The 26,361-nt window shown below is 40.6% G+C and overlaps 1 protein-coding gene across 2 annotated transcripts in view; it reads right to left on the bottom strand.

Annotated features, from left to right (window-relative positions):
- EPSTI1 (epithelial stromal interaction 1) overlaps positions 1-8,883 on the bottom strand; it is a 91,955-nt gene extending 83,072 nt beyond the window's left edge. The window contains exon 1 of one of the 2 annotated variants that reach the window (XM_057707556.1): positions 8,412-8,883. In XM_057707556.1, coding sequence (XP_057563539.1) covers positions 8,412-8,590 — 179 coding nt within the window. In that variant the 5' untranslated portion in view covers positions 8,591-8,883. Of the gene's footprint in view, positions 1-7,826; positions 7,870-8,411 lie in introns of those variants that run through there. The other variant, XM_057707557.1, reaches the window with a different exon arrangement.
- Between the last annotated feature and the right edge of the window lie 17,478 nt (positions 8,884-26,361).

Here is a 26,361-nt window from a genome sequence, read left to right on the forward strand (position 1 = left end):
TTGCATTTCCAAAGTTCCAGTGACAGTCTGATCATGTAATTAATTTCTGCTCTTATGCTTGACTCTCTTCAATTCCTAAACCAGAAGAGATTCTGGCCTACTTAACCATCCATTCTCACCATCTCCTTACTAAAAGCACTCCGATATTGCTCAGGTTAACAGTTTGCCCACTTAAGACTATAGTCCCCAAACTTCTTTATAGCCAAATACGATCGTGTGATTAAATTTGGCAAATTGAGCTATAAGTGGAAGCCATTGAGAAGGATTTCTAGGAAAGCCCCATTAAATAAAGACAGACAGACAGGAAAAGCTTTTTTGTTGCCTTCCCCCCTTCCTGGAAGGCTGAAGTGGTAGCTGGTGCTCAAGCAACCATCTTGGTCAGTGAGGCAACTTGAATATGGAAGACATGCATCAGAAATGGCAGAGCAGAAAGAAGGAATCTGGTGCCCCGCGACTGCAAAACCACCACACTAGTGGTAATCTATTGCCAAACTGCCTGGCTTTGAACCCTAATTCTATTACTTCCTAGCTACAACTTTGAGCAAATTCATTTTTCTATTCTTTCACTTGTAAAATTAGGAAAACAAATATCTATTTCTTAGAGTATAAAGTGCTTAGAACAAGGCTTGGAAATAACAAATGTTCTATTACAATTGCCTATTATTTGTACTAAATCAGCCCTAGACTACCTACCTTAAGACTTATTTTATAGGAGAGAAACAAAGCCATTTATGCTTAAGACACCTATTCAGAGATATCTATTTTAAGTAATTATAATAATTATATATAATATATTATATATGACACATTATTGTCACCTTCTATTGGCAGTAGAAATCAAAGAGTATAATGGCTCTAAGACTTTCTACTTGGCATAAAAAGTCAAAAAGCACAACCTATACTTTAAAGATACAGAGGTCCTTATATCAAAGAGCTTGAATTGTTTATTTCTAAGGATCTGAATTGTAGCGGACATTGCTATATTAGTTTTGTAATGTTTAGTTTTTGTTTTGGGTGTTTTTGCTTTTTGTTTTTCGTTTTTCGTTTTTTTGGCTGTGCTGTGTGGCTTGTGGGATCTTGGTTTCCCCACCAGGAACTGAACCTGGGCTATGGCAGTGAAAGTGCTCAGTCCTTAATCACTGGACTGCCAGGGAATTCCCAACGTAATGTTTAGATTTTTATAACAAGCAGATATGACTTTACTTTCACAATCATGAAAAAATATTCCAAGGATTATTAAATGAGAAAATATTTAAAATAAAGATTTCTTAAAGCAGGGGTTCAGATTTTCTTACAAGACTAGGTAGCATAGGATTTCTGCTCTCTCTGGTTCCCTAGTAAAACAAACACTGGGCAATACCAGCCCTTGAGTTTTAATGAAGGGAAATGTCTTCAGCTTTTGTACAGGACTTTAATAAATTGCCTTTTAAGTGCTCATAGGGTGGGGGGCAGCGGATTACAAACACTACAGAACAAAGGAACCATCATTGGCTGATTCTCTGATATAGAGTAGACCCTTCAAATGAAGTCTTCTCCCTTTGATGATTTTTTTCCTATTAAGCTTTTGTTTCAGATTCAAATACATCCTGAATAGATGCAATTAACCTTAATGATATGTATAACCTTACAGCACTCTACTGACTTTGAAGTAAGTAACCTTACTGTATAATTGAACTGTTTCTTTTTTTCTCATTTCTGCTATGCTTCTACTGATTATTATAGGTATTATGTGTTTGCAAGCTTTCATCATCCTGTTGATTTATTGTTTCACTGTTTCAGCTGTCAAAGACTTTTTGAGAAATGCCCACTCATTTTTGATATTGTATTTGAACAATAATGATTGCTCCCCAAGACTTGGCAGAATGCAAATGCATACCATATTGAGGAGTGGAATCTAATGCAGAAAAGTTGGAAATTCATTCTAAACAGGACCATAATTTCTCCCCTCCTGTAAACAGGAAGGTAAATTTGACCTAATCAAACCCAAATGTCTTTTCTTTCCATCCATTCCAACAATCTCTTCTGCCACGCACAGAACAATGCTTTGCTTTTCACACTGTAGGTGGTAACCCACTAATGGGTCATGAAATCAATTTAGTGGGCTTATTTTTAATGAGTAAGTATAGAAAATGTCAAAGTCCATCACATATAGTAAGGATGAGAATTGTTTTCTGACATTTTTTTCAATTGTATGTAAACTCACATACACCCATACATGTACTAGGTCCTGAATGTCAAATGCATTGCTAACTTTAGGCTGTGGTTAGAAGTCTGAAAGCTCACTGGGAGGCAGTATGTGGTTTAGGTTTCTCAGAAACTGTGACAGTGAGAAAATTGTTCTAATGCAAGCCAACCAAGCCGTCAGGAAGAAAAGCAGCAGAGAAAAGAGATTCCCCACGGAAACTTTGCTCCTACAAAATACTTCTCCATCCAAATCCTTTTAACGCTGTAAATAAATGTCACATACTGATTCTATAGTACTACTCTCTTTAGCCTATAGAAATTCTATTTTCTTGATGTGAAAATAGGACCATTGATAGGAAACTCGTGTGCTGCACTGTCACTCCCTCCTCCAGCTCCATCATATTCAGGATCCAGACTCTGGTAGATAGACTCAGGTTTGAGTGCTGGTTCTGTGACTAAAAAAAGCCATGAGACCCTAGGAAACCATATACGCTCTCAAGACTCAGTTTCTTCAACTATAAAGGGGTTAAGTGTTTATTGTGAAGAGAAAAATGAATTATGTGATGCGTGTAGCACGGGGTCTAGCACATGGTTACAAGTTGGAGACATAAAAGCTCAAGCTATTGATTATTATTTTGGTTTTGGTCCCTCGGAGTACCCAGTTTAACCATTCTAGGTCACAACTAATTTCCTTTCTGCTACCACAGTATTGCAATGCGTTGTCACATTTCTCAATTCTAAAATCAAATAGGCAGAGCGCTATTGATTAGTTTGGTAGTAGAATCCGATCATTATTGAGACACCTACCCAACTCATTGAGTCATGTAATTATCATTGAGTTAAATACTATCTGTTGCTTTACAAACTTTCTGAATGCTTACGAGCCTTGCCTGGAGACTGAGTTAAATAGTTCCCTAATGAATAGCTTGAGCCACTGAGAAGATTACTCATTAGAATCAATCATAGATCTTTCTCTTCCTATCTACCATTATTGCAGAGCACTAAAAGGAACTCTGGCATTATTCAGTTCTCCATCGCCAGGGAGGAGTAATAGCCTGATGCTTTCATGCCATTTAACATCTACAGGCAAAAGCTTATTTTCTCACAGTCATAAGAGGAAACAGAAGAGAAATCTGGGGCATTTGCAGTGAAGAAAAAATAGTGAAAGCAGTTCCTGTAGGTTCTCATAAGTTTGTAAAAACTTGCACTTCATTTCAGACTATTTTATGTGGCTAGTTCAGGTTCAAATGAGCTGAGTCAAGAATGACTTAAGAAGTTTTTGATGGTCTGTCTTGGGCATAAATTATACATCAGGATTAAGAGTATACTCAACAATGATTAAATAGTGATGTTTATAAAAATGGAAGTAATGCTATAACTTAATGACTATTATCATCTATCCCATCTTATACCTCATCTTACATTTATAAAATGTTTAATACTAATGTAACACAGTGTTCTTTAAGAGAGAAAAATCAAGAATTGACCACTAATAAGTGGGCTTACCAAGCCATTCTTTATTCTCCCTTCATTCTCCCTTGAGAGTTTGAGGATGAAGGGGATAAAAAACGTATCAGTTACCAGGGTTGATTTCTTCCCCAGAGCATAACAAGTTGGGAAAAGTATTGAAGTTAGAGTAAAGAAACTAGGGAATGTCCCCAGAGCCCCGAGGGTGGAAATAAGGAAAAGGAGTGGGTTTCCCCAGGATGTAGAGCACTCCAACAGCCATGGTGTCTAAGCTGCTGTGATCGGAAATATGGTGTATCTTAAAGGCTGTGTCAGTTTGAGTCCTCCAAGGAGCAGACATCAAGAAGAGATTAGACAAGCAAGAGATTTACCGGGAGGAAGGCTTGTAAAGGATAAAAGGCGAGCAAGCAGGAGTAGGCAGGGAAAGCCTTGAGAACATGAGAGGGTCTGACACCTGTGAGAACAGGGAAAGAGGATTGAGTAGGAAGAGCCTCAGACTGGTATATGGTTCTGAGAAAATCTTGGATAGGTCAATGGGGAGTCTTCTGGCAAAAGTCGCCCGATAAAGAGTCCCACACTGGGATGCTCAGACACTGGTGGGAAGAGTGCAGAATAAGTGTGCTCTCAGAGCAAAGCATGCAATGGATTCAGAAGGATGGCTGCTGGAGCTGTCAGCTGACTATGCTCCCCACAGTAAGTTCTTTTGAAGATCTGAACAGCAAGCTTCCCTGGCTGCCACAGATGCTATTGAAACTATGGTGGTATAATAAAGTTTAAGTATTCAATCATTGTCCCTAGTTCATGGCTCAGAGCTCCATGCAATCCTTGGAATTCTAAGTTATAAGAATGTCAGTTATATACTAAAAAGATGATTCCTAGTGGGGGCCCTAGATAGCTTCAGGATGGGAGCTGTTTGCCATAAAAACCATGTGATTAGAGGGTTAGCACTTCTAGGTCTACCTGTCCCCCAGCTCTGAGAAGGGGAGAGGGGCTGGAGACTGAGTTCAATTACCAATGGCCAACAATGTAATCAATTCTGCCCATGCAAGGAAGCCTAGATAAAAGTCCTCAAACAGTGAGGTTTGGAGAGCTTCCAAATTAGTGAAGACATCCAAGTGCTAGGAGGGTGACCCTCCCAGAAAGGGTTTGGAAGCTCTGTGCAACCCCCCTTCCTATGTCTTCCATTTGGCTGTTCCAGAGCTTTATCCTTTATAATAAATCATTAGCACAGTGGTATCCATGAGTTCTGGGAGTCATTCTAGTGATCTGTCAAACTTGGACATGGGGGGTAGGTCATGGGAACCCCCAAATTTGTAGTCAGAAATGTGGGTAGCCTGGGGACCCCCTGTGGTTTACTCCTAAAGTGGAGTAAGACTTGTGGGACTGAGCCCTTAACTTTTGGGGTCTGCATCAACACTGAGTAGTGTCAGAATTGAATTGAATTATAGATAATTGGTGTTGGAACAACACATTTGTCAGATCAAAACAAAACAAAACATAAAAATACAGTTCCTAATTATCCCGTAGATCACAGTTCCACCATCACCTCTTAGGAACACTTTTCCTGCTCCCAAGACTAGTTCAGGCCCTGGCTTTCCTTCACAGTGCATATAAAGAGTTACTCATGTAATTATCTGATAACTGTCTGCCCCATCAATTAGACTGTAAGTTTCATAAAGGTTTGTCTTTTGTTGAGTAGTTATTTTTTTCCTATATTTCTAATTAAATATCCAGAGCTAGAGACCCTCTCTTATTCTAGGGTTGTTGTGAAGCTTCAAAGAGTTACTATGTGAGATGCAGTTTAACATACATAAGTTAAATACATAAGTGTTTGCCATTATTATTGCTAATCTTTAAATCTCTACAGTTTTCGCTCTAAAGTTTGCCACAAATATGTTAAGGTAAACTACTGTTTGTATATAAATGATACTAAAGTTAGCTGTATAGTAAAATTCCACCTTATGGGTTCATTTTCAGGACTTTTTTTATTTCCTTCAAACAGCATCAAGCTAAAGGACCACCTCTAGGGATGGTTATAGACAAGTACCTGAACAAAGTGACCCTTGTGTGTATTACTACCACAGGCAACAGCCTTTTGCTCAAAATTGGGTAAAATGAGGTAAAATTCCCTTCCAGAAAAACCCATGCCTTAGTCTTATATTTATTTACAGTTTGGGAAAAGGATAAAATAGTACTTGGGACTAGAAGGTTGTGTGAATGTTTTTTCTCTTTAAATCTGTATAAATAGCTTACAATATTTAAGGACAAGCTAAAAATCACCAACTGAAAATAATAGGGAAAGCCAATATTTATGAGTAAACACTTGTAATTACTTACATCCAAATATAGTTAAGGGCTCAGCCTTGCCTTAGAGGCTACTGGAGGTCCTGAGATATCATTCTAACGTGCCTTAAAGTCTCTTTACATTTATACGTAGGTCCGTGTTTTAAATCATCGTGTTTTCATAAGGCATAAACACTCCAGGGTGACAGCACAGTACTTGGTCAAGAAACGTTTGTTAGATGAACTCAAGGCTAGCAGCCCCCAACATTTACTGGATATTTGCTTTCTGCCAGGCATGAAGCTGTTTTATGCACGCACGTACACACACACACACACACACACACACACCCCTGAAAGGTATTATCTCGCCTCACATAATGAGGACACTGAGACGTAAAAGTAGCCTAGCACCGTGTTGAAGTTCAGAGAGTAAGTAATGGCAGAATCAGAACTTGAACCCAAGTCTGCCTGGCATCAAAGCTCCTGCTCCTTTGCCCCAATGGGGCTTCCCTAATGAATAAGGGGGAGGATACACACAAAACAAGGTCAAAGTTCAACCCTTTATCATATTGAAAGTGGACAAGTGAAGTTTCCCTATTAAGCTCTTAACTCTATCCTTCCCTTTTATTAATTTACCATCAGAAAATGCTTCTTATTTCTCTCCAAGAAAACAAATCAAATCTTAATGGGGTTTTTTGGTTAATTAGTGAGATGTTATTTTCCATTCAAGCATGTTCCTTGGTTTTCCACTTCCATGAAAGGAGACAAGCAAGAATAAGCAGTAGATATGTGTCTAATGGAGATGTAAGAAGAATTCAGAGCCGTCCAAACAGGACCTTACATGTTCTACACCTAAAAGGAAATGTATCTTATAGTGTTCTGTTTATTGCAACTGGTTCACATGAAAATAATAGAGTTCTGTGAAACACAACAGAACTCTCCCATACTCTCTAATGGTCTCTTGGCAAATTAGAAATCACAGAATAGTGTATAGTGAGGTCTTCAGATACTGAGGCCTGGAAAGTTAATTAGAAAACTGCCCCTTTCTAAGTAATTTAGCCCAGCAAGATTCTGGGGTGATTTGCAATTAATTTACAAATAAGAAAACAGATAGATGCAACTGCTAATGTTTATGAGATGTTATGAGCTTGCAATTAAATGATTATGTCTAAGTAGATGCTTTATAATAGAAAAAAGGCACACAGAAGGTATTTATCATCAACATGAAACCATGCATCCATGACCTCTGTTACATCAGATGCTATAGCTTATAGAGATGTAGGTTACTCAAAATTAACAGACTTCCATTATGACCAGATACTCCCCCACCTTTTTTTTGGCCCCACCGCTCAGCTTGTGGGATCTTAGTTCCTCATCAGAGATCAAACTCAAACCCAGTCGCTGCAGTGAGAGTGCTGAGTCCTGGACCATCAGGGAATTTCCCCTCTCCCCCCATCCCCCCATTCTGAGGAGAAGAGAAATGCAGCAATCTCTGGTTGAAATCACCCAGATCATCCACTCCATCTCAGGACAACCCTAAGCTGAATAATATTAAAAGCTTGGTACTTATGAATTCTTTCAAAAGTTAAGGGATGAAAGAAAACATGTTTATTGGTCACAAGGTTATATATTGTTTCTTAGCAACCCGCATTTGTCTTTCCTGTAACTAGAAGTTGATGAAAAGGAGGAAAGGAAAATGAAACCATTTGGAAAGCTCCAGTTCACTGAGGCAGCACTTCAAAAGCAGTAATGTCTTTCCAAACAAACTGTTGAGTTAAAGAAGCTCATTCCATTGGTGGGAAAGGAGGGATCACTGACCCTTTACCTAAGAAACGTTTCCAGGATAGTACCTATAGTCCCTGAACCAAAGACCAAGAATAAATGCCACCTACCTGTTCCTGTGTAGAGCACTTATCAACACCAGCTACAAGAAACACTGCGGCCACTCACATCCTCTCTGACTCAGTCCTCTGGTCCTAAGAGGCTACCTTTTTTGTTGCTGTTGGGATGCAGGCTCCTAGAGGCAGTGTTTGCATCTTCTCCCCCATAACACATTCCCTTTTCACCCTTACCCTGGCAGCTGATGTGAAGATACTATTTAGGGCATCAATTTTTTTAAGATAGGAAGAAAAAAAATATTTTCATACTATTTAAGAGGATGAGTTTTGGAGATACACGGAAAATTAGTAACAAGCCTAGGCAGTTACTACACACCCATGTCTTTCGGTCCTGTAGCCACTCACAAGGGTCAGGAAAGCAGTGTTCTGGAAAGGAACAGGGGCTCGAATGTTCAGTAAAGGATTCCGCACGGGCACACTCAATGTATAAGGTAACTGACGGATGTTATTGTTTAGACAAATTAGCTTTCGTTTTCTCAGAAACCCTGTGGTTCAAACGCCAATGATCAGAGAAAAACTTGTGGGTCTGTTTGGGGGCTGGGCTCCCGCCGCCCACAGGACAGGTGGTTAAATACTTACAACCTCGGGCCGGGGTGCTCTGGGCGCTCCCGCGAAGGGCTCTGCGGAGCCGCCTCCAAACCCCGCCTGGGGTCCTGCGACGGGTCCAGCTCGCTGTGCCACAGAGAGGGGCTCCGGGCCGCGCGGGAGGCGGCGGGGGCTCCGAGCCCGGAGTCCTGCACCCTATTGCGGGTGTACATGGTTCAGAGCCCGCGGGGACCGGGCCGCAGTCGCCGCCGCAGCAGGAAGGATGAGGGCCGGGTCGGCAACCCTCGCGGGTCTCGAGATGCGATTCCGAAGAGTGGGGGCAGCGGTTTTAGCAGCTGAGTTTCGATTTCTCGATTTTTCGCTACCAGCTGCGGACTGCACCGCCCCCCAGGACTTCCCCGACCTTGCTCCTCTCTGGCGCCCTCTGACCTGACCGCGGGTGACAGCGCCGGCCGCGCCGCCCCACCCGGGATGCTGAGTGGAGCTCGCCTGGGTGGCCACAGGGGAGTCGGTGTGAGGTCTCACAACCACCTTAAAGGGTGATGAAGTTATCTACCATCAGCCACGGACAGTCGTGTAAGCAGGGAGTAGCCACCAGGTAACTAAAATCCTAAAAGACACTTTAGGGACTGTTTAACAGGTCATCCTAATTTGAGGTTCCTGCAGGATATTTGAGACTGTGAACAATGTATTAACCTTCAGCTGCCAGAGATTACATCAATAATTAAAATCATCTAAACAAAATTTGGCCTTTTATCAGTTTTGACTGCTGTTTGGTTTTTGCCAACGACTTCCTTCTCTCCCCAGCCCTCTCCCCACCAAGTACTTTCAAGTTAAAGGAAATGGAAAGTGAAATCAAAAGCAGGGGAAAAAAAAAAAAAGCCAGCCTGGAGAAGCAAGCTGAGGGGAAGGCAGAGATGCGGAGATGATTCTTCACTGCAGCCTGGTTAAGTGATTGATCAGACTTCAAGAAATTTTGATTAAACACCTGCTCTGTGCAAGACATTGGGCAGTAATTCAACTATGGTGTGGGAATAGTTTAAAATATGGATTTGCAGGATTCTGGAGGTCTGGGGATGAGTCACCATGTCCATATTTTTAAAAAGCTCCCAGATGATTCTGGTGTCTGCTGGTTTGATCACCTTTGTGCTAATGCCGGCTGTACAACGATGAAAGAAGGCTCTTCCCTCACCCAACCTGTATTCTAGGAGACATGTAAACAAACATTAATGCCACCATGGGATAAGTGAAATAATAAGAGGATGTGTAAGGCTAGTGGATGTTCAGGAAAACTAGGGATTAGCCCTCCGAATAATTCAGAGAAAAGGGACATTTGCCAATAAGCACAGAAGTCAAGGAGTTCACCAGGAAGGAGGAGGCATGATGGCCTAGGCTTGTGGCTTACACTGGCAAGGTGTGTACGTAACTCCAGGTGGGGCCGGATGGCTGGAGCATCTCAGCCTGTAGTCAGCGAGCCACCTAGGAGCTCGATTGTTTTACTTATATTACTGGTGCTTAGAAAAGAAAGACAAATACATGTTTGATAACTAATGAAAAAAATGACATGAAGAGCAGGTGGTGCGTGGAGTAGGTTAGGAGAGGAAAAGACAGACGCAAGGGACTTGTTAGGGAAGGAAGTCAGGATTTCTATGCCGCCCTGCAGCGTTAGAGGTCTGTCAAGTAGAGCATGGGTTCTCCAACTTCAGAGCGCATCAGAACCACCTGGAGGGTGTGTTGAAACAGACGTCTGGACCCTAACCCTTGTGTTTCTGATTCAGTAGGTCTGGGGTGGGACCTCGTGGGATACTGTGAGGAATAAAGACATAATCCCCATCAGTGGTTCTCAAATGGAGTTGACTTTGCCTCCAGCAGATGTTTGGCAATGCTTGGAGATCATTTTTATCGTGAAGCCTGGTTGGGGGTGGAGGTGGGGCTACTGGCTTCTAGTGGGGGCCAGGGATGCTGCTAAAGACCCTACAATGCACAGGACAGCCCCACACAGAGAACCATCCTGCCCCAAACGTCAATTGATCGGGTTAAAAAAATCCTGAGCTACATAATATGCCTAGTTGAGAGCCCTAGTAACTTAAGGGTTGCTGTTTTTATGGTGACTTTAAGGTTTTAGCTTTGTAAATGGGTAGGTGGCAACCATTCATCATGAATCAGGAGGAAGGTGAAAGAGTTTGATTTGAGCATGGATTGGGTTGGAGGTGCCTGCAGGGTGAGAAAGCACGCAGTGGATCTGGGTGGTCTTTCTGGAGGTGATCTTCAAAATCTCTTCTGCTGGGAAAACACCACAGGAACTTTTGTTTTCAGAAGAGAAAGCGGTTGTTTTGGTGGTTGGATTAAATTCAAATTTTAAGTAAGGGAAAGCCCATTAGGGGAAAACCAGTTCTATTAGAGGAACCGGTAATAGTAATACTGACTTCAGGAATGCAGTTAGTTGACCATGTTTATTTTACAACACAACCATGTAACACACCCACGTTGCAAACATGAGATAGAAATAGGAGGTGATGGGCAAAATCTAAATTGCTTCTTCTGTTCACTTCTCGTTTTGCTACATTTTCAAAGGGTCTTTTAAAAACCTGAATGTGTTTTCTAAAATGTGAATTGCAATAGACATCTACAAGCTTCTTCAGAGTGCTCAAGAGTGAGTCATCTACTGGCTTATCACCCATTCTCTCACCTAATGTGTGTGCCTTTGTATGCGAAGATGGGCTGGCATTTTACATGGGTTCTCCCGTGGTGTGTGCCTTTGTAGCAATGCCGGTGGAGAGAAGCAGGGCAAGTGGGGAAGGTCCTCCATCCCCATCCCTGCTCCCACCAGAGTACTTTAGCCCTTATCTCTTCGGTACAGTGGACTGCTGCCTGATTTTTGTTTGAAGCAAGAGTTCCATGGCTTTAAAAGTTTGTAAAACCACTATGCTAGACGTTTGCATGTATGTTTTAAGGGGCCTGGGGAACACCTGAAGTCTAGTGAGATTGTTAAATTGCCTGAAGTTTGGCCAATTAGAGATTTGTTTCGGAAATGGTTTTCTTTTAAAGTAGAACTGCCTCCAGGAAATAATCATTTATTCTTTCCTTTAGGTAAAGGGATTTAACCTGAGCAAAAGACATTTTGGTGGGGGAAGAGGGACGCTGGGTGAAAAGAGGAGGATTTCAAAAGCTGTACAAAGGAAAATGCTGTAAAATGAGACATGGTTGGGAAATGGCAGCTCAAGGCTCAGTGAGCAGCTGTAGCTAGCCTGATGAGCGAGGATTACATCACAGCGAATCTTCACTGGTTCGGTCTAATGCTAGCGTATCCAACTATGTCTCTGTTTTCTGAGGAAATAAATGGGAATGTATATCTGATTCTTAAATCTGTTGCCTTAGATTATGCCTTCATTAGTATGAATAAATATGTGTAAAAGAGATACATAGACTTTTCTTGTCATTAAGTGTCCTAGGAAAGTAGTCTCTGAAAATTCTAAAACGTCATGCTGCCTCAGATTTGATTCTGCAGTGGAAAGTTAGAGTATTCCAATAGATTTAGGACAGCAGTTATTTTAAAGCTTTTTTTTTTTTTCTCTTCTAACAAAGGAGCTATGTGAAACACCTAATACTTGGCATCTCATTTTAAGTGTGCCTGTGTGTGTACGTGTGCATGTGTATTTGCATCATGACAGCTTTATAGTCTTTAGAAATTCTGCAAATTTGTAACATAAAATCATGGAATGCTGCAGTAATAAGTCACCTTAAATTCATGTAAGAAATATTTACTGAATTATAAGCATATACTGTCTCCTCTGTCAGACCCAGGTGCTACAGCAGGGAACAGACAGAAGCTTGTTATTCTAGCTCCATGTTTGAGATTTTCTAACTACCATCTTATTTTGGGAAACAGAAACTTAGAGGTAAAGTGACTTGTCAGCATTATGTAACAAATCCATGGCAGAACCAGAACTTGAATTTAGGTTTTCTGAGTTCAGTTCTAGCTTTTTACTTTCTGAAAGATGGTTGTGACAAAATACATGTTTTTTGACAAACTCCAGAATTTGGAACTTTTCTCAATTATTATAATTTTCCCAAAGAGCAGCTGTATATTATTTTCCAAAACAGTTGTGTCAAAGTTTCTAAACCTATCAGAATCGACATTAATAAAAGCCTTAACACTCCAATATGCAATCCTATGATTGCATGATCAAATGATCTATACAATGACAGTACTTTATACATGTCAAATTTTCATGAATAGCAAACATGCTAATTTTAGAAATTCCTTTTCTTTAACAGTGTTAAAATAGTTAGCTTTATAGTGCATCACAAAGAATTTTACTTAAGAATGGAAAGGTGTACATTTGTTACCTCTATTTTTTCTGATGACAGTGTGTCCTGTCACTTGGGAAAATAAGGAATATAGAAATGTGCTTTCAAAGATGTTTCTTCTGGAAGGTGGCTGAATTTCTTTGTTTATAAATTCAAATTTGAGGAATAGGCAGTTGGTTCCATCTCTTGGTTCTAACACTGTAGTAGCTATCACAAGACCTCTACTGGCTGCAGGGAGAAAGGAATCTCCCTTAACTTTGGAAAAACTTCTGAAGACTCAGTCAGGGGCTTGGGAGAGAGAGTCCCCTGAACTGGCTATTTAGCTATGATAAATGAGTCAAACAGAAACTCTCTAGAGCACTGTCCATTTTTTTAACCAACCACTGTGCCTTTTCCAAAAGCGCCCCCCTCTTAGGGAATTCCTAATTGTTCTGATGTTTTAACTGTAAGCCCACCCTATTGGGAACATTCACAGTCCTTTGTAAATATCACCAGGTCATTAAAAGAATGTGTGGTGCTGGGGGGCAAGGGTGGGGGGGAGGTGTGGCACAAAAGATCTGACCTTGAGACCTGGCAGTGCCATTTAATAGTTTTGACCTCAGGCAACCACTAAAACTCTCTGAACTTTGGTTGCCCCATTTGTAAGATGGAAATATTAATCATAATAATACCACCTGTCCAATCTACCTTTAGGGGTTTGTGAGGGCCAAATGAGATAACATATGTGAAAGTGGTTCGTAAATTGAACCTTGATGCCATATAAATGGAAGTTATTTTTTTGAGCTGTCAATATAAGAGCTTTATATATGTTTTCTAATAATACTTAAATTTGTCCTCAAAGAGTTCTTAACTTCAGTTCCAGCAGCTCCGGGCTTTCAATTGCTAAAACATTACAGAGCTATATCCTTAGTGTGTTTTATCTTGAAATCTCTTTCAGAATAGAAATAAAGCATTATATAGTTTTCCCTACCACATATAAATGCCTGGCGCAGAAGCTGGAACTCTATTGGCATAACTGGAAGGCACTGAGCACTTCATAGACATTTTGTGACAGCGTTCCATCTCTGATACCTTTTGGAATCTGACAAAAGTTCCATTTCTATGGTTAGAACCTAGGGTTCTCCTGTTTGACTTGACTTGGAGAAGGAGTCATGTTAGAAATTCCCATGGCCTTTCAGTACTTTCAGGAGCGTGACTTGGGGTTGGGATCCCCATAGGCACACCACAGAGGTTGAAGTTCCAGACTCTTCTGAGTGGTCATCAGCAGCTCACCAATGATGTGGCTCCTTTCCTTGAGGTACAAGTAAAATGGTTAAGATATTGAAATTACATGCAGCCCCAGGAAAAGGAGTGATTCCTATGTTACCTACCAAGGATTTGCTGTTCAAACTTTAGGCTGTCAGATGGATCTGTGTTTAGATCTTGGATCCATCACTTACAACTGAGAGGCTTTGGGCGAATTACTGAACATCGAGGGCCTTAGTTTCTTCAACTGTAAAATGGGAATAAGAATCATAAGACCAACTGAATAGCATTGCTGTATATGTTAAGTAAGTAATTTTAAATGCAGTGATCATTATTATTTAAACTCAAAAACTAAAGCAAACTGGGCAATATACCTGAATAAGCACTTTACATGCAAAAAAAAAAAAAAAAAGATACCCAAATAGCTAATAAATATATGAAAAGGAGCTCCACTTCATTTGTATTGGGGAAAATGCAAATTAAAATTACAATGAGATACCTCCATGCACTCAACAGACGGGCTAAAATTAAAAAGAAAAAACTATTGTGAGCAAAGATGTGAAACAACTAAAATTCTCATGCTCCGCTAATGGGCTTGTAAATTAGTAAAACCTGTTTGGAAAACTGTTTGGCAGAATCTTCTAAGGCTGAATATGTTCATACCCAGCCATTTCATTGTACATGTGTTCACCAAGTCATGTGCAAGAATGTTCCTACAAGCAGCTTTCATGGGAATGGAAAACTAGAAACTGCTCACAAGTCTGTCAACAATAGATTAATAAAATGTGGTAAATTCTTACCGTGTCCTGCCATATAGTATTTGTCTTTGTCTAAATACTAGTTAGCCATTCCCTTACTTCCTCAGGCTACTTGCAGGCGTCATTGTATTTCTATCTAGTTCCCCTTACTCATGTAATTTAGGTTGATTAACTTTAGGTTCAGCTGCAATAGTAGAGACTCAAATTAACTGTGGTTTAAACAGCTTAGAAATTTGCTCTTAGGTACCAGTATATGCAGGCCAGGGCTAGTATAGTGACTCTGTGATGTCAAGAGTCCAGGGTTCTATTGTGTTGCTCTGCCTTCTCTAGGGTGTTTCTCTTATCTACATGTAATGCATAAATAATCCAGCCAGTGATGAGGGAGAAAAGGAAACCAGAGGACAAGTCCATTTCTTTTAAGTGTACAACCTAGAGATTGCACGCATCACTTTTGCTCACATTTCACTGGTCAAAATGTAGTTACATGGTCAACCTCAGTTATAAGAGAAGGCAAGAAATGTAGTCTTGGGTCATTCAAAACTTATTTGTCAAGTACCAAGTATATACCAGGCACTGGGGATACAGCAGTGAATCAATCCATTGAAAAGCCCTGCCAGAACGAAACTTTCTTTCTAGATGGACTAACAAAAATGAGATAAGTAGTGTGTTAAATATTGTTAAGTACTGTGGTAGTGGGACTTCACGATGGCCTGCAGTAATTCTTGCATCCTACCCCCAAATTGGGATTAAGTGTAATGTAGCAGTAGGCAATTAATATAGATTTTAGTACCTGGAAGTGTGGTGCAGTTTAACAAAAACCGAAAATATGGGCTTGGCTTTGGAACAGAGAGCTGGAGCTAGAAGGACTTTGAGGGAAAAGATAATGAAGTTTAGGACCATTAAAGAGACTGTTAGTGGAGGCCTGATAGCCTATGAGGAGGCTGCGGGTGAAAGATGAGGGAAAATGTTATCAGGAACTGGGATCTTTGTTAGGCAGTGGTAGGTAGCTTAGCAACATTGTTAAGTATGGTAATGTGGACAATAGAAGGTGTACCTAATAAACTGAGTGAGTTAACTAAGGAGATTTCCAGGCAGAAAGTAGAAGACTCTGCCTAATTTATTCTTGCTGCTTATAGTTAAATACAAGACTAGAGAGATTACCTAAATGAAGGATTATTAAACAAAAAGGAGCCGGGACTTGCTGCTTTTCAAAGTGCCCTCTCAAATGGCATTCTAGGCTAAATTTAAGAAATGAGTTATTAAAGGGATCAAATCAGAGCACCACCACAAAACCCTGATCTAAAGAGGAAGCTGAGAGAGTGCCTGTCAATTCCTTTATTAAGACATCAGAATGGGATTTCCTTGGTGGTGCAGTGGTTAAGAATCTGCCTTCCAATGCATGGCACACGGGTTCGAGCCCTGGTCTGGAAAGATCCCACATGCTGTGGAGCAACTAAGCCCATGTGCCACAATTGCTGAGCCTGCGCTCTAGAGCCTGCGAGCCACAGCTACTGAGCCCTTGCACCTAAACTACTGAAGCCCCTGTGCCTAGAGCCCATGCTCCACAACAAGAGAAGTCACTGCAGTGAGAAGCCTGTGCACCACAACAAAGAGTAGACCCCGCTCCACAACTAGAGAGAGCCCATGCACAGCAACGAAGACCCAACACAGCCAAAAAAATTAATAAAATAAATAAAAAATAAAATAATTCTAAAAAAAAAAGTCTTGTACTGACAGCTGAGAAAACTATACAACTGTACACCTTGGCTACCTTTCATGGAAGAGAAAAGGTGACTCAAAGGACAGAACTTAAAGCCCCAAGGGTGTAACCAAATGCCATAAAGAGTTATCCTCATGCCTTGAGCCTTATCAAGGAAGTACCAATCTGTACCTCCCTGGATTTCAGAATTGCTATAGCCCAGTGATACCTACATGCCTTCCATTTTTCCCCTTTGAACAGAGTATCTGGTTATCCTATGCATATACCACCATTTTACGTTGGATACATTGGGGAAAGATATCTTGTTCCTTTACTTCATAGGTCTTCAGGCCAAGGGAACTTTATTGGAGGAGCTATACCTAAGTAAGTACATATAAGGATCCTCACTTGCACCAGACCTGATTTAGATGACAAGATTCTAGATTCAAGCTGGTGCTCCAATGGGATAAGACTTGTGGGGGCTTGCGAGGAGGTGAATATATTTTGCATGTGGGAGAGATGTGAAAATTTGGGGACCAATGGGCGTGCTGGGGTAGCTAGCCTCCAAGGTGGCCTCCAATGACTATTTAGGAGAGAATGAAGGAACTAGAAGACGGAAGCAAGGAGGCAAGTTGAGAAGCTATTGCAATAATCCAGATGACAAATGATGGTGGCTTGGGCCAGCATGAGGGCCACAGAGGTAATGAGAAATGGCTAGATTCTGGGGTATGTTTTAAAAGTATAATGAACAGGATTTTGAAAGTAGGATTAACAAGAAGAGACTGGATGTGAGTTGTACAGAAAGAATTAAAAATGATATCAAGTTTTTTGGTGTTGGTGGCTGGAAGGGTGGAGTTGCCATCAGATAATTTGGAGAAAGCTGTGAGAGGGACATGAGCTCACTTTTGGACATGTTAAAATTTGAAAGCCTACTAGATATCCAAGAGTAAGTTGTTGAGGTCCAAGTGTGGGCTCAAGGGAGATGTCCAGACTGAAGATATAAATTTGTTGGGGTTTTTTTGGTTTGGTTTTTTGTTTTTGTTTTTGTTTTTTGTTTTTTGGCTGCACCACGCAGCTTATAGGATCTTAGTTCCCTGACCAGGGATTGAATCCACACCCTCAGCAGTGAAAGCGCAGTCCTAACTACTGGATCACTAGGGAATTCCATGAAGAGATAAATTTGGAACTCATCAGCATATAGAGTGTATTTAAAGTCGAATGAGTGGATGAGATTAGCTAGAGAGTGAATTTAGATAGAAAAGAGAATTTGGGTGTCCCCCTCCTCGCTTTAAATTATAAAAGCAATTTTATAAATTTTATAAATTTTTTAAACTATAGAAGAAGAGGAGAAAAGGTATCTAAAGGAGAACTAGAATTCTCTCCCTGCTCACTCCAGGTTCAGGCTGGTCAGTTAGTATAAATGCATGGGGATCCAGGAATGAACAGTGAACCAGGCCAATGTTCCGCTGGTGTGGGGTCAACACTGCAATGTAGGAATAAATAGACACATTTGAACCTCCAAATCTCAAGTCCAACCAGGAACATGGTAATAGACGAACTAGAAAAGCTGTTGACTGGCAGCTGGTAAACCAACTCTTTAACGTCTAGCTCAGTGGTTGTCAGTGTTGACTATGCTTTGGAATCACTGAGGTTTGGGGCCACCCCAGAAGTCAGATTTAACTGGTCAGGGGTACAGCCTGGACACTGGGAGTTCAGTGTACAGCCAAGGTTGGCCAAGGATTCCAATGTATATCCAAGGTTGGGAATCAGCAGTGTAGAGGAAGAACCCTCCAGCTAATAAGTCATCATTCTCAGCACCTTTAGGAGCAGCTCTTGGTTTGCTTTTTGTCCAGAAAGGTCAGAGAGAAGTTACTAAACTGTAACAGAATGATGGCTTAGAAGGCTGAAAAATAGACAACGCATAGGGAGAAGTCTTGAACATTTATTTTAAATTGCTTCTAGTAAGTCACTTCTCAGAACATTCGGCTAAGACCACAGGGCTGTGTGCAAGCAGAATGACAATTTGGGCTTTTTTGTAGCTTGTGATAGAGCAGGTGCTGTAGAGTATAGGAGAAGAATCATCAGCTGGTCTATGAGGGAAGGATGATGAAATATGTACACAGAATGTACTAAAACAGAAGCTATGGTAGTGAATTTAATACCTGACACTTTCCAGGAGGATGTGGGAAGAGTAAGGATATAAAAATTGTTTATTGATGTAAGAAATGTCTAACTGTTTAGACAGTGCTTTGGGAACTCCTTCCAAACGTGTATCTGTTGTGTCTGTTTGTCAGGGTATTGTTTCTTTGGATCCCCTGCAGTTGACCTCAAAAAGGTCACATTGTTCTTTTGGCTGGAGTACAGGGACATCACATCAATGGGATGGGTTTTGTGATACCATGTTGTGAAAAATAAAAGTATTTCGTAGAGCAAACCCACATCACCCTAAGTCCCTTTTGCTTTCAATAAATTATCATGGCTGTAATATAGGAAGGATACGTAAAATGTTAGAAAAATAGCACAGTTTTTACAATGTCAGTATTCAGCAGAGGTTTGGGGACTCAACTTAGGTTAAAACAATCCACCAGACTTGTCTCAAAACCTCACATACTCACGCAGAATCTGGACACAAAAACAAAGTTAGGACCCAAACAAAACATGATATTTTCCATTTCCTGGCTGTGTTTGTCCAGCAATGCTTTTTCTAAGGCAAAAGACTTTGGGTCATCATGCTGTTATTCCCCTTCTGGATGTATTTAATCCAAGAAACACGTGCTTCTGGTTTATGAAATGCTATGATTGAGTTTTAAATCCCTGGGATAATAAATGAAGCAATCAATGTATCTTGTTATAAATAGTAATAGGCAGATTACTTCTGAGTTACCGTCAACAATCTGTGCTTCAGACCAGATGTTTAATTCTGGCCAGAATGCTAAGCTGTGTTCTAAAGAGATGACTGACACAGGTTATTTGAGGAATTTTAAACAAGAAAGTTACTGGTGTTGTCTCTTCTTCTTAGAGTATGTGACCTTGAGTGAATTACTAGACTCCTCTGAACCTGTTTCATTTTCTGTAAAACCTCTCCTACCCATTTGCTTTTACATGATTTCAGAGCCAGATGTCATTATTCCGCTGGAAATCATGAAGTGTTTTTTTATAATTATTATTTAACAAGTTAACAATGGCATACTGGATAATCTGGATCTGCAAATAGTACTGTAATAGTGAGACGGTAACATTTTCACAGATAATGTAAATGTGCTCTGCAGGAGGGTTGAGAATCTAAAAAGAAATTTTCCATTTATTATCTCATTATTTATCCTGACATAACCTGTGAAGAATGTTTCTTAGTTTTAAAGATGAAGCAAGGAACTCAGAATGAACACACACACACAGATACACATACAGATACACACACACAGACACACACAGACACACACAGACACACACACACACACACACACTGGGCTACTGCTGCGTGTCAAACGTTGTTAGGTACTGTGTTCATTCCTGTGTTGTGTTAGTTTCAAAACCAGGCTTCAAATCGAATCCCTCTAACTCTACTGCTCTCTAGCTCTGTTTGATCATATTGGATATTTTAGTATTTATTTATTTATTTACTTATTTATTTAGGCTGTGCCAGGTCTTAGTTGCGGCATGTGGGATCTTTAGTTGCAGCATGCAAGACCTTTTAGTTGTGGTATGTGGGATCTAGTTCCCTGACCAGGGATCAAAGCAGGGTCCCATGCATAGGGAGCATGGACCCTGGACCACCAGGGAAGTCCCCATATTGAGTATTTTAAAGGAGATACTACCCAGCAAGGAAATGAGGGTTAAAGATATTGCCTTAGTCCATTCAGGCTGCTATAACAACATACCACAGACTGGGTGGCTTATAAACATCAGAAATTTATCACTTACAGTTCTGGAGGATGGAAGTCTGAGATCAGGACAACAGCAGGGTTGGGTGAGGGCCCTCTTCTGGGTCACAGACTTTTTGTTTTATCCTCACAGGGCAGACTGGGCTAAGGTATACTGAGGAATCTCTATTATAAAGGCACTAATCCCACTCATGAGGGCTCCACCCTTGTTACCTAATCACCTCCGAAAGGTCCCAGCTGCTAATAGCCATCACCTTTGGGAGTTAAGGTTTAAACATATGAATGGGGGAGGAGGGACACAAACATTCAGACCAAAGCAAATACAGTGACATCACTTCCAAGTTTCCCATAGGTAAGTGGATGAAAGATATATACATAGAAAAATGATACATTTTTCTTACATGTACATTGCAACACATTCTCATATATCTCTTTCAGTGGCTCTTTTAGAATATTTACATCCAGAAAATCAAATATATAAGATGCTGATGTTAATAGCAAGCAAACAAAAGGTTTGTATTAGTTTCCCAGGGCTGCTGTAACAAAATGCCCATGTTGGTTCCTTCTGGGGGTTCTGAGGGAGAATTGATTCCATGCTTGTCATCTAGCTTCTGGTGTTTGTTAGAAATCCTTAACATCCCTTGGCTTATAGCTGCCAAACTTCAATCTCTGCTTCTGCCATCACTTGGCCTTCATTCTTGTGAGTCCTTATGTCTCCAAATCTCTGTACCCCTATAAGGACACTGGTCATTATGTTTAAGGCCCATCTTAATCCAATATGACCTCACCTTAACGTGATTACATCTTCGAAGGCCCCATTTCCAAATAATGTCATATTCACAGGTACAGATTTAGGTCTTCAACATATGTCTTTGGGGGACACAATTTAACTCACAACAGGGTTTTTAATTTTTTTGTTGTTGTTGTTAATTGAGGGTAGGTTGTAGACATATAGCTCCATTACACCTAAATACCTCAGTGTGCATTTCCTAAAAACAAAGACACTCTTCTATATAACCATTGTATACTCATAAAAATCAAGAAATTAGCATTGATACATACTACCTTCTAAGCCACAAGATTCCATTCAGATTTTGCTAGTTGTCCCCAAGAGTCCTTCATAACAAAACAAACAGACAAACAAAAAGCAGTCTTCTTCCCTTTTCCCTTTTTATCTTCATTATCCAGGATCTAACCTAGGACCTTTTAGTTGTCCTGTCTCTGATCTCTCTCAAGCTGGAAATGTTCCCAGTTTTTCCTTGTCTCTAATGACCTTGACATTTTTGAAGAGTACAGGCCAGTAACTTTGCAGTGTTCTTTGCAAAGGTTTGTCTGACGTCTCCTCAAGAATTAAATAAAACTATGCATTTTGGCAGGAATACCACAGCAGAGATACTCTGTTTTTCTCAGTATATCATATTAGGAAACATATGATGGCAGTTTGCCCCATTATTGGCAATGCTGATTATTATTATTTGGTTAAGATGGTACATGCTGGGTTTCTCTGCTGTATAGTTAATGAATAATTAATAAGTAACTGATATGCAATTTGCAGGGAAATACTTTGAGGCTATATAAATATCCTATTCCTCATGAAGCTTTTACCAGTGGTCTTAGCATCCATTGATGTTTTTTGCCTGAGTCATTTATGATTACAACATAGTTATTTCTGACTCCATCATTCCTTCAACATTTATTAGATGACATTCCACCTTAAGGAAGAGCTTTCTATTTCCTGTTATGTATTCATTTATACAGATATGGACTTATGGGTATTTATTTGTTCAATGGGTTATTATCCATTACTTTCATTTATTTGGTCACATTTGGCCAGTGAGAGCCCCTTCATGCTAGCCCCTCTCTCCTTTTGACATGTCCCCATCATTCTTTGAGCACTTCCTTACTTTCTGGCACAAGATGTTTCAGGCTTATCTCATACTTTCCCTTCTGAGAAATTATCCATTTCTCCAAAGAGATCTGTTTCCTTTTAGTGGGGAATGGTATTTAGAAACCAACATTGGGTGCCAGCTGTGGCTCATTTTTACTGGGGTATCATTGCCTCTAGGCTCTTTCAGAAGACATAAATAGGAAATACACATATACATATCTCTATTTTTATATCTATTGATATAAATATTTATTGACCCATTGATAAATAGTATTGTTGAAATAAGTTTCTAGACCCAAGATGGAGCTGCTCCTGCCTGGGGTGCCATGTCAACAAATGAAAGCTTAGATAACTTTCTTGTCTCTGTAAATGCTCTGCTTGACCAGAAATGCAGAATATCCAGTTGCCGGTTCCCAAATGCCAAGCCAACTCTGGGCTCTGTACTTATTTCCTTGTTCCTTTTCTCCGCAAGCAAGATTGATTCTGTGGCCTCAGCCAATTAGGTATTTTCTATTTTTCTCTTCCTTGTTCTTTAGTCTACAAGAGCTTCCTGGCTTCCACCCCATTTTGTAGTTCTCCAAATGGAGACTTTCCACTTCACGAAGTGTTGAATAAAGTTTGTTCATATGACCTAAATTGCCTTCTTTAATCATTTTTTTAATAGTATAGTAGACAGAATTCTGGGGTATCTTCCCTAAGATTCTTGTCTCTCATTTATTCAATTAAACATTAATGTAGGTACTGCTGTGAGGAGATTTTACAGATATAATTATAGTCTTATATACTTGACCTTATGATTATTCAGGTAAGCCTGACCTATTCAGGTGAGTCCTTTAAAAGAGGAGAGTTTTCTCCAGATGGAAGAAGGGAAGTCAGAGATGTGAAGTGCAAGAGGGTTAAACATGCTGTTGCTGGCTTGAAGATTGTGGGAAAAACATATTGAAGAATGCAGGTGGCCTCAATTAGCTGAGGATGGTCCTGGTTGACAGCCAGCAAGAAAACAGGGACTTCAGTCCTACAGCTGCAAGGAACTAAATTCTGCCAACAACCCGAATGAAGCAGAGTTTTTTTCCCCAGAGACAAGATAAGAGCCCAGCCTGATGACACCTTGATTTTCGTCTTGTGATACCCTGAGTATAGAACACAGCCAAGCCCTCTTGGATTTTTAACCTACAGAACTGTGAGCTAATAAATTGGTGTTGTTTTAGGACACTAAGTTTGTGGTAATTTGTTACAACAGCAATAAGAAACTAACACAGTTAGACATTGATATAAATATAAAACTATGCGTTTATACTTCTTCCAATCAAATACTACAAGATTTTTGAAATCTTCCCCTTTTCAGATCTGTACCTTCAAAAATTATAACTGGATTTCCCTTATCTTGGAGACATTTACTTATTTGCTCAATCTCCTCATATGTAACCAAACTCTTCACCATGTGAGTCATCTCCTCAGCCTCACAGCACACAGGAGTTTCATTGATTGAGTTCCCATCACCCCTGATCCTGTCACACACACTAAACCCTGACACCACCATCCATAGTGGCCATGCCAACCAAGTTACCCCTAGAGTATGCCCCCCCATCTAGAAAATTTGTTTAAATACATTTCATTTTTTAACATCATTTTAGAGACTAGTTCCTCTTTCTTAAAAAATTGTGGCTACATACCACTTCCTGTTCTAATAGTGTTATTGCTGCCGTCAACAAGAAGCAACACTTTACTGAGTTCCACTGTATTCACCATTGTGTGAAGCATTCTGAAGCATTTCTAGATGAAGAATACGATGCCTGTCTTACTCAAAAAACTTAGTTCACCTCTGGATGGATGTTGAGCCAAAAGACACAACCAAGGCAAAGAGCAGGAGAAGGAAGGATTTATTATTACTTGCAGCAAGTAAAGAGAACACTGGGGCTCTTTCCCAAAGGAGTGCCTCCTCAAACAGCAAAGGGCACATGTATTCATGAAGGGACTTGGTGTTACCGAATCCAAGTGCGCTCTGCTCACTGCACTACAGACCAATAAATCAAGAGATGAGGTGTTGAGGCAAGAAATAGCAACTTTATTTGGAAAGCTGGCAGACTGAGAAAATGGCAGACTAGTGTCTCAAAATGACCATCTTGGGGCTTCCTAGGTGGCACAGTGGTTGAGAATCTGCCTGCCAATTCAGGGGACACGGGTTCGAGCCCTGCTCCAGGAAGATTCCACATTCTGCGGAGCAACTAAGCCTGTGCACCACAACTATTGAGCCTGTGCTTTAGAGCCCGTGAGCCACTATTGAGCCCACATGCCACAACTACTGAAGCCCATGTGCCTAGAGCCTGTGCTCCGCAACAAGAGAAGCCATGGCAATGAGGAGGAGCCCATGCACCACAACAAAGAGTAGCCCCCTTTCATCTCAACTAGAGAAAGCCCGTGTGCAGCAAGTGTGCAGCAACGAAGACCCAAAACAGCCAATAAATTAATTAATTAATTTTTAAAAAATGACCATCTTATCAGGGTTTGGATGCCAGTTCCTTTTATAGAACGGAGACAGGGAGGGGATGAGGAAGTAAAGTAAAAAGGCCATAAGTCTTGCAAAAAGCTCCTGGAATGACCAGCCTTGGGGAGGGGATGTGTTAATTTCTTCTTTCTTGCAGCCATCCACAGGTGGACAGGGTCAGGATGTTTCCCTGAACAAAGACACTTTGGTTTAACATTCAGGCAGAGGGTTAGGGGTCCCTGAGGCGGCTATTATGTATAGACAGTATCCTTTTAGTGAACAAAAGCAACAGGAAGCAGAGGTTAAAATAAAAGAAACAGATCCAACATGTAGTCAGATTTTGTTCTTCCCTGTAACATTGGGTGGTGGAGAATTCAGCATAGAATTGGGGCAAAGGTCGACAGAATCCAAGCTTTAGTTGATTGGAATCACGAGCATCATCATCATTCCATCCTCCACCTGGGTGGGCTTAGTTCCTGCAGAACTGAAAGTCCTGCATCAGATTGTTGTGTATATCCTAGGGCTTTGTTATATCACTCAACCATTGTTTCTTGACAGCTTTTCCTTTGTCCTGCATTTCCTCACATCCATTAAGATCATTAGTTACTGAGACCCACTCAAAGGCAAGCATTGTGGCCAGGCTTAGATCACAAAATGGCTTAGGCCAAAATGACTTCTCTTTTGTCAAGAAAGCCATGCTTGGTTCTCTTTCTCTAGGGACCACTTACCCTATCTGCTTACACTTTCCAACCATCATTTTATGATACAGTAAGAATGAAAGAATTACAGCCCTAAATTGATAGCTGAACTTTCACTTTGCTTAACATTCTTCTTCAAACTATGATAGACTCTCTTATCCAGTTTTGAGGGTTTTTTTTTTTTTTTTTTTTTTTTTAACAAACAGCCTGTTAAGGAGGAAGAAATTTTCCTCTACCCTTCTAGGTTCTTCTGGCTGGTCTAAGAATTAAGGTGACATGAAACAGATTAACAGGAGAAAATCAAAGTTTAATAACATATAACATGGGAAAGACTGAGGAAAACTGAGTAATTTGTCAAAATGACTGATGTCTTCACCTTAAATGTCATCCTCAGCTAATGACAAAAGAAAATGTAGACAGTGGGGAGAGTCAGTTGTGGGAGGTTAGCACAGTAAACAAGGGTGATTATGACGCAGATTTAAGTCATTTCCTTCCCCACTGATAAGACCTCCTAGAGATTTGATCACTTCCTCTTCCTGGTATGGAGGGAGACGTATTTTTTCTTTCTTTCTCCCTTTCTTTCTCTCTTTCTTCCTTCCTTCCTTCCTTCCTTCCTTCCTTTCGTTCTTTCTTTCATTCTTTCTTTCTTTCTCTCTTTCTTTCTTTCTATTGGCTGTGTTGGGTCTTTGTTGTTGCGCACAGGCTTTCTGTTGTTGCAGAGAGCAGGGCCTACTCTTCATTTTACTGGCTTCTTATTGCAGTGGCTTCTCTTGTTGTGGAGCACAGGCTCTAGGCATGAGGGCTTCAGTAGTTGCAGTGCATGGGCTCAGTAGTTTTGGCTTGCAGGCTCTAGAGCGCAGGCTCAGTAGTTGTGGCACACAGGCTTAGTTGCTCCGCAGCATGTCGGATCTTCCCAGAGCAGGGCTCGAACCCATATCCCCTGCATTGGCAGGAGGATTCTTAACCACTGTGCCACCAGGGAAGCCCAAGACACCCTTTCAAATGGAGAGTTCTCTTA

This window comes from Hippopotamus amphibius, chromosome 14, assembly GCF_030028045.1.
Source record: "Hippopotamus amphibius kiboko isolate mHipAmp2 chromosome 14, mHipAmp2.hap2, whole genome shotgun sequence".
NCBI lineage: Eukaryota > Metazoa > Chordata > Mammalia > Artiodactyla > Hippopotamidae > Hippopotamus > Hippopotamus amphibius.